Source organism: Haliaeetus leucocephalus, unplaced genomic scaffold, assembly GCF_000737465.1.
Source record: "Haliaeetus leucocephalus isolate CR32 unplaced genomic scaffold, Haliaeetus_leucocephalus-4.0 Scaffold184, whole genome shotgun sequence".
NCBI classification, from domain to species: domain Eukaryota; kingdom Metazoa; phylum Chordata; class Aves; order Accipitriformes; family Accipitridae; genus Haliaeetus; species Haliaeetus leucocephalus.
In genome coordinates, this window is record NW_010972620.1 from 8,912,120 (window position 1) to 8,925,143 (window position 13,024).

The 13,024-nt window shown below is 47.3% G+C and overlaps 1 protein-coding gene across 2 annotated transcripts in view; it reads left to right on the top strand.

Moving 5' to 3' along the window:
• The window catches only part of SH3PXD2A (SH3 and PX domains 2A), a 180,631-nt gene that overhangs the window by 22,416 nt on the left and 145,191 nt on the right, over window positions 1-13,024 (top strand). For both annotated transcript variants that reach the window (XM_010564787.1, XM_010564786.1), the window contains exon 2: window positions 10,067-10,143. In XM_010564787.1, the coding sequence (XP_010563089.1) occupies window positions 10,067-10,143 (77 nt within the window). The remainder of the gene's footprint in view (window positions 1-10,066; window positions 10,144-13,024) is intronic.

Genomic DNA, 13,024 nt, shown 5'->3' on the forward strand with positions numbered 1-13,024 from the left:
GAGCATGGTTTGGATTAAGTGGCCTGAGCTGGAAACGGCTGAAGTGCTCACACACGGAGGAGCTGGGTGTGAAGGAGGCTGGTTATCTGATAAGTAATTATAAAATCATTTCCCTGTTCCTGTGCATCAGCTGAGCTGTGGTAACTGCTGGTGTGAGTGCTCTTAGTCTTGCAGCTAATGTAGAGTGATCTGAATGTGCTTTGCTGTCCCTGGGAGGCTGAGTGACCGGACGCTGGCTCGTGTTGGTGCCGGCTACGTGTGCTCACATGGATCACCCTGTCCGCTGCCTACCAAAGGAGTGGGTTAGCCGTGCACCCATCGGCTAGGAAGGGGCAATAGGGGTGGCTTCATGGTCAAGAGTTAAAGAGGAGGTGCTGCTGGGCGGCCTGGCCACAGACCTGACCCAAAGGCCGTTTTGTCAGGTGATGTGGGCAGGCTGCATGTCCCAGCTGGGTTATTGCAGTGCAAGCTCAGAGGAGGTAGGGGAAGGGGTGCAGGTCTGGCTTCAGAGTCAGTGCAGGGAGGTGCAAATGTGACTTCACTGGTCAGACCCCCAACGTGTGCTGGAAATAAAAGTGCCCATCTCTCTTCTGTAATACACAGAAATCAGCCATCCCTGCCTTAAAACACACACTCATGAGCCTTTGAAATCAACAGTAGCTTTATCAGGGATCAAAGCAGGCAAAGAGGAAATCCCTACTAGAGATTGTCTTAACGACACAAAAAGGTAACACGTACTAAAAAGATGTGTCTGGAACCAGCGAATGATGCCTGTGGTTTGAGATGGTGTCCTGGTCTGCAGATGAGCTTCCTGACTCGGAGGCCGGCTGGTTTTGGTCTGGTTGTTGTTCAACGGCTTGCTTCTGTGCCTGTCGTTGTCTACTGAAAATTCAGCTTAAAACTAGTCAGAGGTTTCGCTTGGAGGACTCCAGGAGAGCACTTCCATTTGGAAAAAGAGAACAGTGCTCTGTTTTGCAAAGCACAGGGGATTTCGTTTCTGAATACTGCTCTCTGAAACCTTAGCTGGTGAGTTCCAGCCTCTGAGAAGCACAGACACCTAGTTATGTTTGCCGCCACGTTATTTGTTTGTTCAATTTCTGTGTTAATTGGTGCCTTCCAAATACCACAACTGCTCTGAGGAGCACTGTCCCTGCCAATCTGACTGCTGAATTTCACCTCCTGTAATGTGGGACACGTGTACCTGGCAGCTGACTTAATCAAGGTCTTCCACAGGGGAGAGTTTTGCCTCATTTGTGGCAAAAATCGAGGATTTGTTTTTGATTAGAATAAATGTTTGAACAGAAAGATTTTCTGGCCCCAGATGTCAAGGCAGATGTATTTTCATTCTGCATGAGATCAGCAGAGGGATCTAGGGACTGACACACTGCTTTCATTAGTGTGTGCTCATTTTGTGACCTTGTGAAGCCACCTTCGCATCCCTACCCCTCAATTTCTACATGCAATGTTTCTGTAAAAGTATGTCGTAGCACCGTGTTATTGCGTGACCTACCTCCTAGTAATAATAACTTTGATCTATGTGGTGTGAGTGCAAATATTATTTTATTCACAGCTCCTGTTCTCAACCAGCTTAAGGGTGGAGTCTTCCAAGCAGTGTTATTGCCAGTCAGGCCAAAGGATGTGGCTAGGATGTTACTGTGCTTTTCTAGTGAAGTTTGGCAAGGGTGTGGTGCAAATCCGTCTCTCTCCAGTGACCTTGCTGCAAGGTCTTCGACCCCAGTGGGTGTAGCTCAAAGGCTCCCTCTTGGTGAGGCTGGCGCTGGCCCAGGGTCTGTGAGCTCGGGCCTGGGGCTTAGTGTCACATTAGCACGTGCATTAATGACAAGTCTTGTAAGAGCTTGTAAGACAGTGCAAGTGTTTTAATAGGCTCAATTCGTTAAGGCTCCTCTTTAAAAGATTGAGGTGGGACCATATGGTCCTTCCCTGAGGGTCCATACCACCAAGTGTCAGTAGAAAGACTCCTATTGACTTCGGCAGATTCCAGTAAGCAGGGTGGTACTTGATGTGTTTTTGGAAAGAGCAGACGAAGAGTTTAGTTGGTGTAGCTACAGGGGCATGGTCTTGCTTTTCAGGAAGAGCATTTTTCATGGTTAAGGTGGCACAAAGGCATTTGAGAGGCTCTTGCCTTTTCCCACTCTGGGGTCAGGAGCTGGAGTAGCTCATATGATAGAAGCATGTTCACCAGCAAATATGTAATGTAAACAGGGGCTGCTGGTTCCCAAACTCGTTGGACCAACATACAGTGATCCACATCATTTCTACGCTGGCCATGGAGTGAAAGTTACTCTTGACCATAGCTCTGCAGACTGTCTGTGGACCACTAGTGATTTGGAGATTACAGGTTAGGAGCCACTAACTGCCTAGGTGAAAGCAGGACACTGGCGTCAGCTGATAGAGGAGGCAAACCAAGTGTTTCAGCGATGAGACGTAGCGGTTGACATTTCTCTGATCAGTTTGGTATAGGGTCTAGATAGTTTGATCATTATTTAGGCCCTGATGTTTCCGCGTGTTAGATGACTTGGTCCTAGAAATTTGGAAACAGATCTTTTTGGAGGACCTTCAACAAAATGCAGGGAGCAGTGGATCTGTAAGTGTGCAGATGCTTATCTTAGGGAAGAAGTATGCATAGGCAAGGGTGATGCTTTGGATCTGCATAAGCTTTCCTGTTTTTCTGTGCCTTCTGCTCCCAGCGTAGCAAAGACTGTATGCAAAGAGGGGGGTGCTCCTGCATCCTCCGTGTAAGGAAGCTGTGCTGTTTCCTAAGGCAGTGTTTCTCGGATGTTTTGAAAACGTGACCCTCTTTTGGCTTCTCATCTCTGAGACTCGGAATTATCATCAGGTCGGTTCCTCTGGGTGAGGGTGTGTCAGTTGCCGGTGTTGTGGGCTGCAGGTATAAATACCATTCTCCCTCTCCCCTCGGACAAACTGACTGCTTTCTGCAATTAAAAGCAGTTGGCTGTTTGCAGGCTAATGTACCGCTTGCAACCAGTAATTACAAATGAGTTCACTTTCCACCTTGGGGAAGCTGAGCTGTGTAGTTCAAGGAGGCACCGATTTCACTGCGGAAATTGAAGACTTCACTCACTGCATCAACACTCCCAACATTTTGCAACAGACTGGCAAGTTCGGTTTTAAGGGATCTGGGGACTTGTGCCCATGCTGGGATCCTCTTGTGTGGTGTAGATGCTTTACTTTGCTGTACTCTGGTAGTAAAGTTGGTTTAAGCAAGGTGATGGATCTCTTCAGGTTTGCTAGTGCATACAGACCAATGCACAGAGAGCTGTCCCACAGTGAGAAAATTGAAAGGATAATTTTGTAGCACTTTCCAGACCAAACACTGAGTAATGTTCCTGCACCATGATTCCTGCCTTGCTTTGGAGAGGTGGGAGATTTGCAGCTGGGGCAGCTGAAGAGGAGATTACAGGAGCAATGGGTTGTTTGGGTGATAGCAGCAGGACATAGAGCAACATGAAGTAGTTCTTGGCTTATGCAAAACATTGTACAAACAGTAACAGAGCTGTTAGCTTGAGATTTGCACCCCCTGGCCCCCATCTGTCACTCCTGAATTTCAGCATCCGTGCTTCGTGGCTTTTCTCCTTCTTCCAGCTGTGCCTGGTGCTTGAATTCCCAAAGTCTGTACTAGCAAAGCTGTTCTAGAGCTGCTGCTGTTGTCCCTGGAGGATACTAGCCACCCCTACAGACAGACAGTGGAAGGCAGCCAGGTTCAGAGTTAGGAGCTCTTTGCTGGTGGGGAATCTAGCCTCGCCTCTTGCCTGTCTTTGGTTTCCCCTTGTAATTATTCACATAAGGCATATTCTGCTTATCACTTCTAATTCCTCTTCCTGGTGGTATTCTTTTATACAAGCCGTGTTATTTCCCATGCTTTATTGCTTCTCAGTGATTTTCTTTAACATTGCAGCTTATGCACATTAAAAACAGGATCCAAGTGCAGAAGGACACCCTCCCCACCATCCCCCATATTTCAGGGCAATATTATTATTGCTTGTGTTGGCTTTCCTGGCTGCCCCATCTGTCTCCATCACCTCTTGTCACCTTCCATAGTAATTCCTGCTGATTAGCAAAGGCCTTTATCAACTGAGGCTCTTTGGCAGCCAAGTTCAGCCAACAGTTCTGACTCTGTCATGAGTTTCTACTTATTAAAAAAGTCCTTCCCTCTCCCACCGGTGGAAACACTATGAATCATTTCCCTCCCCTTTCTTTGTCAGGACCAAATGCCATCAGTGTTAGGACCCTGGCATTGGCTTTCTGACTGCAGGAAATCATGGATGAAACAATCCATGGAAACTGGGATCCCCATATAAAAGTAAGACATTACTTTGTAAGGAACACACCTATTTTTTGGCCACTGTTAGATTGCCATCTGGTTGACAATCACACGTACTTCCATGAGAAACATAAAATTGTTCTTCTCTCCCATAGTGTTGTGCTGTTGAATTACCTATTTTATATTGCAAGGCGGCAGTGTGTATTTAAATGCTCCATTTGGGAGTTACATTGTGTGACAGGTGCCTGAGAGTTTTGGGCAAGACCCTGAGGTGGATGTCACAGCTTGAATGGGTTAAGGGGAATTTGTGTCATATCTGATTGCACATCTGTGCTTCTTCAGTGTATAAAAATAATAATAACAGCTATGTGTAAGGAGTAGAAGCCTTCATAAAAATACTTGAGCGGCAAAATGGTTTTAGTTACACTGGAGGAAGCTGCTTAGCCCGAAAGGAGAACCTGTAACTGCATGAGGGCTAAATTCTTTACTCTTTTTTTACCAATGCAACCCCAGTGTAACTGCAAAGAGAGTCTGACCTCATCTCATAAGCAAACTCTATCTCTGAGAAGTTGATCTTAGGTGGAACACATCGCTTGGCAATATACATATACAGATCTGGTACCTCCCAGGTTCTCGGGTAAAAAGAGGAGAGAACCAATAGCACAGTAACAAGAACAACATGAAGAGGCAGAAACAGGAGCTTTTCCCTGCTCTTAGGAGACAGCTGACTGTCAGAGCCTCCACAGGTGGAGCTTCTGTAGTCAGAGGCAGCACATGTCTCTTTAATCAGATGAGACATTACAGTATTTTTAATGCACCCATTAGTCTTCAGGCTGTCTGCTGTTGAATATTTATCATATGGCTAGCTTCACGTATTGCCCTCTGAAGTGTGGTGATGGTACTTGAAGTAGAAGATTAAATGTGAATATGCATTTGTCCATTGTCCCTTTGACAGTGGGTTGGGCTCTTCCTGACCTCTGACAGACGCTCCTTGCATGAAACAACTGGTGTCCTTAGACCAATCCATCACCTAGATGTCCCTTGAAAGGACACTCAAGCTCAGCAATCAGAGAGTAAGAGCAAGAGGTGGATCTGTTCTCTGGTAGATTTGGAAAGGAGCTAAACAGCAATTTCCCTGTCTCCCTGTTGCCCCTGCCGCAGCTCCCACTCACTGCCTGGCTCCCAGGAGCAGCAAAGCTGGTGGCTCAGGGCTGAGCCACTGGCACAGTGGTGGGAAGATCATGAAGACATGATTCTCTAGAAGGTCTTGAGGCCTAGATAGGCAGCAACCTCCCCTTGGCAATGAAAGGTGTGATATGGAGATTTGTTTCAGAGGCTGTCTTAGAGGTTACAAATCACCGGTCTAGGTCAGTAGCTGCTGTGACAGCTGGCAATTGCTGTGATTGTAGGGACTGTATAGCTTATGTCCCCCTCCCTTGAAAAGGAAAGACTGGATTCTCCTGCTAGGCATCCCCTCGGGGACTTCTAGTGCTTCTCTGCTTAGTGATGCTTGGTGCTGTCCTGCCTCCAGACTGTGCTCCACAGTGTCACCAAGCCCACCAGGAGCTGGGCTTCTTGCCTGTACGAACTACGTCCTTGACCATTACAAAGCATTAGGCTATGGACCCTTCTGGAGTGTGTTCAGCCCAGACCTGTAGGCTAATGGGAGGACCAGAGTGTTGGGGTGCTTTTAGGGCTGTTTGTTCTTGGGGTCCATGGCACTTGTTAAAATCTATACTACTCCAAGTATGAGGTTATGCAGCAATAAAGTGATATTCAGAGCATACCTTTAAGCTTGCAGAATCAGCAGCTGCCAGATAGACAGTCTCCTGCATAGCTTTATTCTTCCCACTTTGTGCACCCACTGTGTATACAGGAGGAAACTGAGGTCTTGTGGGAGAAGAGGTGTGTGGTCGCGGAATTAAAGACTACGTCTATATATATATATATACACAGAGAGATGAAGGGATGACTTAAGATGCCCCTACAATGCTAAACCTGATACTTTGCCTCTTATCCACATTAATTTCCTAGGAATAATATTTTCTTTAAAGAAAAAAGGATAAAAATAAATATTGTTATCCTGCATTAGCAGCAGGGCTGGAGCCCTGTGTCTTCCCCACATCTCTCTTTCCCAGTGCTGCAGTCCTCGGAGTCCTTCCTAACATATGCCAGACCCCCCTTGGCCTGGTCCCAGCCTGGCACATTGGTGAATGAAGTATTTGCAAGAGGCAGCACCGTCCTGCATAGCCTATAGCTTCACATCTGAGTCTAAGACAGACTTCCCATTCACTTCCTAGCTGGGCTGTAGCATGATTAAAAAGCTGCTCGTCCTTCTGTAAAAGGGGGGCGTAGTGCCTGAGGAGGATTAAAAGAGCTGCAGTAAAATTCAGGAGAGAGGAAGCAGCACTGTATGTTCTCACGTAGAAGTAGATCCCTTCCTCAGAGATGTGGAAACTACCCAGAGGAAAAGCCAAGCAGCACATAAACCAGTACTCCACCCTCGCAAGGAAATTGCCTGGGCTGTTCTGCATTTACCGGCCACCCCAGGACTTCCCTGCTTCATCTTAGTGCTGCATGAAATGCTCCTCTCCACTGCCGTCCTGAGGGCTCCTCACTGGCTCTTACATGGCCCCGCTGTCCGGCTCTCTGCCTGCTCTTTATTTCTTTATGATGACCCTAACTACCTCGTTAGGCAAAGCTTTCCATTAATGGGGTCTGTGTCCAGTGCACCCACTTGGAGAGTGTAAAGAGTGTGCAGCATGGGTCTCTCAGGTTACATTCCTTTTCCAGTCCCATGGGACCTCCCTTGCTTTCAGAGGAAGACCAGTGGAAATGGGGGAACTGGAGAAAGCAATAGTAACTCGTACTGGATCTGCAGTGGTTCCTGCTGGTTGGTCATGATGGCTTTGGCCGAGCTTCTGTCAGCACAGTCTGTCTTCCCAGAAAAGGGGAGAAGCTGGGCATTTGGGAAGTTGTCCCTCCTAAGAGGTGCTTCAGTACCCTGGGCAATGAGACTTCTCTGCCTGAGGACCCCAGGACTTGTAAGGGCATCCCTCCTTGCTTCCCACCAGAGCTGAATGTGCTTGCAGAGTGTCCTTGTTTTTCTTCTTGCTTTTTTCTTTGTTGATTGCTATTCTGTGGTGCTCTAAACCACTCAGCCTTCTCCAGATCTCAGTTTTGAGTGCCATACTGGACTGCGCAACTACAGGCCTTCCGCACAGCCCTCATTGAGCCTTTTCCAGCTTCCAGTATCAGCGGGAAAATCTTCCTTTTTCTGAAAGGATAAAAATGGAAGCACCTTTTGGGCTTTGCTTTGTCCTAACACCACAGTCATCCTGATATTTTCCATCTCCATTTAAGGACTGAATTAAGACTCATCATATCCTGGGGTCTTTTTTGTACTCTGTGTTTAATATAACGTTCTTTATTATATTTATCTTGTTTCTTATGTTTGAGTCTTTCATTTGTTATGTTACTTTGAAGACTGGGCCTCCCTGTAAACTGTCCTTTTAGGAAAGCTGAATTGCATTTACAAGAGATCCTTAATGTATTTAAGTCTTTGGTTCCTTTATGTTTTTATATGGACACCGGTTCGACTTTTGACTCATGGCTTGAACTGAAAACAGGAAAGCCAGAAAGTGAGAATGTTTCCAAAATGTTGCTTTCTCTTTGCAGTATATTTATAAAAGTTGCAAATAAATACCAAGATCTCCCGCACTAGCGTTTCTGGAGCACTGGGAAAGGAACTAGTCTTTTCTCTACAGCTACCCCCACACCTCTTCCCCCACAAAAAGCAGCTTACTGCAGTTATGCAGTACAAGTACAGTGTGATCCTAGAGGCTATCAGAAATAATAAGAAATGTTTTGAAATGCAGGTAGTTCTCCCCATTTACTGGACAGAGAAGAAGGAACGCAGCAAGATTTTGGTGTGTCCAAAGTCAGTCGGTGCAGGGAGATGGAAGTGCCACCTTCCTTCTGCAGCAGCCTTTGGCTAAATCACTAAAGCTCAGATGAACATCTCGGACACCTATTGAAGATTTTCCCCGTGCTCTGCGACTGCATGCCATCGCATCCTACAGGGATGGCTCAGCACCAGCTTTGTAATGAGATAACCATAGGGAACCCAGAGAGATAAATTTATGGCACTAGGAAATGGCTTTACCTCACAGGGCAAACTGTTTTGTTGCCAGAATTGGGGATGGAGATAAACCACTTTCTCCTGTCTGAAACAAAAGGCTTTAACACCTTCCAGATTAGCAGCTGTGGAGGAAAAGGCAACCAAAAGGGGCAGAATCTGGGAGGATTTAGAGCCTCTGCTACTGGACTGTTAAAGGCTGCCATTTCATTAACCTCTCGGCTTGTGTAATCTTGACAAAATCAAAGCCACATATTCAGATTTTGGATCTGATTTCATTTCCTAGTCCATTTTCTTATCCCATGATCTATGGATCAGTATCTTATTTGCCTGTTGGCAGAAGAAGTTTGGAGCAGGGGTGGTATATATGTCAGTGGTTTTTTTATGTAGGCATTTCATGGACTAAATAATGCTGGCAGATACTGTTTTCTTCCACCACAAGGAGAACATATAATTTTTTTTGTCTCATTACATTAAAAGAAGTACAGGACAAAAGAAAAAGGGAAGAAAACTACCAAAAAAGGCTATGAAGATATAATCCCTTCTAGCCAAAAAAATACCAACTCTATGACATCCTTGTGTGTGGGGAAACTCAGCTCCTAGATTATTTTGATAAACTTTGTTACAATCAGTTTCACACAAAACCGAGCTGTTTATTTAATCTTAACTGCTTGCAGATATGTCATCCAGTAAGGACACTGAGGTTATTATTTATTTTACTTTCAAAAAAAGAGAGTTTGTTTATTTTTCTTCTATTATTTGGTTTCCCTCTGTAGATTTATAAGGGCTCTGTCACCAACAGCCTTGTATTTGCTCGTGAGCTGGCTCTGTGGTTTGTCTGCCTGCAAGGGCAGGAGCATCCACAGCGGGAGGCAGCTGAGTGGGCAGGCGTGGGGCGTAGATGCAGCCTGCATCCCACCCCAGCAATGCTCCCTGCGCTGCCAGCACGGACATGCCAAAGCGGCTGCAAAGTAGAAAAGAGTCATAACGTAGTGTTGGTCCATTCCAGGAAAATGCCACCACTCAAAGGGAACCAAAACTTCTGGCGTTATCAATAGGATGAAATCAGAAAAAACTCCCTCTGCCCCCTGAGTCGCTGTGGTCCCCTTTCGGTGGCTCACACAAGCAGGACTTTGGTGGCAGTCACTGAGGTTTCAGAGAGCTGCTGTGCCTGTGGTAGTTGTTGGCCATGTGCTGCATCTCCTGTGCAAACTTAAGACCAGCAGCATCCAGCTGCAGGACGTGCCATGCACGCTCCTGTAATAGCTTTTACCCCGTGTCCCTCTGCTGCCTGCCCTGCAGTGTGTTTGTTTCCATGCAGTTTGCTCCGAGGGCAGGAGCGGATCTGCCCCTCACACCTCCTCCGAGCGTGCCGTCCTGTCTGTCTTGTAGCGATGGGGGACCGCAGTCACACAACGCGGCTGCTGTGTGAACCCCTCCAGCGCTGGAACTCCTCCACTGGGGACGTAATGGGGTTGCAGAGCTCAGCCACCGACACTGCCGACAGCTGTGGTTGGAGCCGGCGATGGAACCCCGTCTGCTGACCTTTCTGCTCGGTGCCGTTGCCCTACCCCGCATGGCAGGCGATGCCCCTAACCCTCCCCTTTCATCTGTTCCCTCCTCAGGCAAGATCCTGTTCCGGAGGAGCCATGTCCGAGACGTAGCTGTGAAGAGGCTGAAGCCCATCGACGAGTACTGCAGGGTAAGAGCTCCGGGGAAGCGTCTGGCAGCCCTGCTGCCTGGGGGCTCATAGCCACCACCAACACTGGGCTTTCCCTGCGGGATACTACCAAGAGCTTCATTTGTGTTGTGTCCCTCGTAAGGATGGTCCTTCCCAAACGCCGCTAGGACTACCAGGGCGGATGAAAACAGGCTGCTGTTTGCTCCCAGGGTCTTTGCAGCATTTTAGCCTGCAAACTTTATGCACCGGATTGGTACCTCATTTATTCAGTAAAGGCCATAAGCCTCATCTGGCCGAAATGTGGATTTTATTTCTACTTCAGCCTCTATAAGCGCAAGAGTTGAGCAGGCAGAGAGGCACAACTAAGATGGCGTTCTCTTCTGTTACCTGCCCATCTGTCCCCCAGTGCCACACGAGGGACAGTGCCAGCTGGTGCAGCACTGGGGTGGACCGATGGCTTCCAGGAGTGCTTCTCCAGATGAGTGAAAGCCTGGAAATTTATTGCAGGACAGAAAAGCACAGCTGTGTTGAGAAGGTTAAGTCACCTAATCTTTCCTTTCTAGCTTAGAGTTTATGATTTGATGATAACTAATCCTCTGACAGTAGATTAAAAGTCGTTTCTGAGCAAGGCGGATACCCAGTTTTTTAGAGGTATCGAGCGCGTCAGTGCATAATTTAAACCCCAGACTTCCTCTCTTATTTCCCATGGGGTTTTCTTTCTGTTTTTAGAAAGCCAGAAGAGCAGGTGGAGGGGAAAGAATACATTCCCAAGAACTTCTCCAGTCAGACATTTGCTCATCCAAAATTGGGAGCAGATCGCTGAAGTGCCTGAGGCATGCTGGGGAGCGGGGGGGGGGGCATGGTGTGTGTGTGAAACCCGTGCCATCTGCACCCCCCTGGGCGAGGAAACTGCGACTAAAGTTTTATCTCATGAGATCAGTCTTTCTTGTGCGACAGTTAATGCACTGTCTTCCTGCCTGTGGCCGAATGGCTCTCTTTAAAATATGTAGGGTCTCACTGCGTCCCCAGCGGCCCTCCTTCAGACAGGAACTGCCGGCGACAGGAGTGGTGAGGGCTGATGTCAGGGTTCACCCAGCAGATGCGCAGAGGAGAAAGCAGTGACTTATGCCAGGGGGGCAGCTGCTTCTCTGGGACCCCTTTGTCCGCGCCCCAGACAGACCCGACCTGACCCAGCTGGGCCCGCTGGTGCCCTGCCGGTCACAGCCGAGGGATGTGTCGTGGCCTCGGCCGCTGGCACGTTCATTGACACTGCGGCGCTGTGATTGCTGCCCTCCTTCTCGCTTCCTTTTTTCTCTCCTGGAGAAGTCTGGCTCAGTTCACTCTGGTTCAGATGCTACAGGGCAGATCTACTGCTGCTGCCCAGCTCGGAGACATGGCTGGATGCTTTCCCAAAGCCAAGCTGTTTACTTAACCTATTTATTAATAGACACTGCTTTTATGAGCATAGACCCAGCCATGTTGGGTTAGCCCAGGTTTCCCCAGCCCAGTGTTTCCTTGTCTCCAGCAGCAGCCACAGTGGTGCCCAGCAATGACTATGACAAACCTATAGTGACTTCTCCAGAATATTACACCAGCTTCCAGTCATCTCTGGCTCATCTGTGCCTGATGTAGTGTCTTTTTATTTCATTTGCAGTTTACTATAATTTGTCTTTAAATTGCCTCTGTCCTTCACAGTAGAAGATGCGTAGATCTGGATGGCACTGGAGAGCGAGGCTTGTAGTCACTGAAGAGCTTGAGAGCAGGCACTGCATCTCGTGTCTGTGTGTGCTTCAAGAGGGCTACATCCTCCTTAGTGTCCTTCTGCATGGGGTGTCAGGTCTTTAAGGAAGGAAGACCCTAGCTAACTCATCCATCCCCCTGGGATGTATCTTGTTGGAGCATATATGACCGTGGTTGTGCCTGAACAGTCTGGGCTGCAGGTAGGTGAGTGCTCCGGCCAGTACTGGCAAGTAAAGGAATGACAAACTTTTTTTCCATCCCCTGCATTTGACTCCAAATCCATGCCCAGACATTAATTTGTCCCCAGTGCGGATGGTAGGCAAGCTTGTGCCCACTCTTCAAAAACAGTATAGAGGTAGCTATGATGTCCTGCCTTTCACCAGATCCAGTTATGGGCTCATTTCTTCACCTTCTGCTACAGCTTCCTCCTAATTACAGAGAGTAAATGAAGATGGTAGTTGGGCACACCATTGCCTGGCATAGGACGTACCCAGTCATTCTTAAATCCCACAGCACACAGTTGGTAACCTGTGTAAATAAACAGAGGGACCTGAGAGTTGCAACTCATACCTGTCCCAACCTTTCTAAGTCTGCACATTTTGTGAGAATAAGTTTTTCTTTTGAACATTTATGGTTCATCCAATTTTCATTTATTCAAAGAATGATTATCTTATGTTATTGCTGTTCCAAACCTGGCCCAGGATGTGAAAGTCCACAAGACTGAAAATAATGACGAAAATCAGGCACTGAACTTCAAAGGTACAAAGAATTTAGGGAAACAGCTTGTAGAATGGGAGCTTCTTGGTACAGTGAAGTCAGTGGTAGTTCTGTTACTGACCTTCAGCAGGGACAGGATTTTATCTCTGGGGCTTAGCAGAGGCTTAGAATTCAGAAATGCTTTCTTTCTACCTTCGCTGAAGGTCACCACTTATAATGTTTCTGGGAACATGACTTTCATAATCTTACTGTAATCTTTCCATCCCAATATGAAGTTAAGTAGGAATGACAGAAAGCTGTTAATTGGGAACAGAAAGTTAGGTGGTGAGTCTGAACCAGAGTGGCCTCATTTCACCAGCCTAAACCAGACACAGGGTCTCTCTCCATTCAGCTGTAACTACAGAGGGAACCTGAGTGACTTGCTTAGCTCCGATGCTAACTTCTA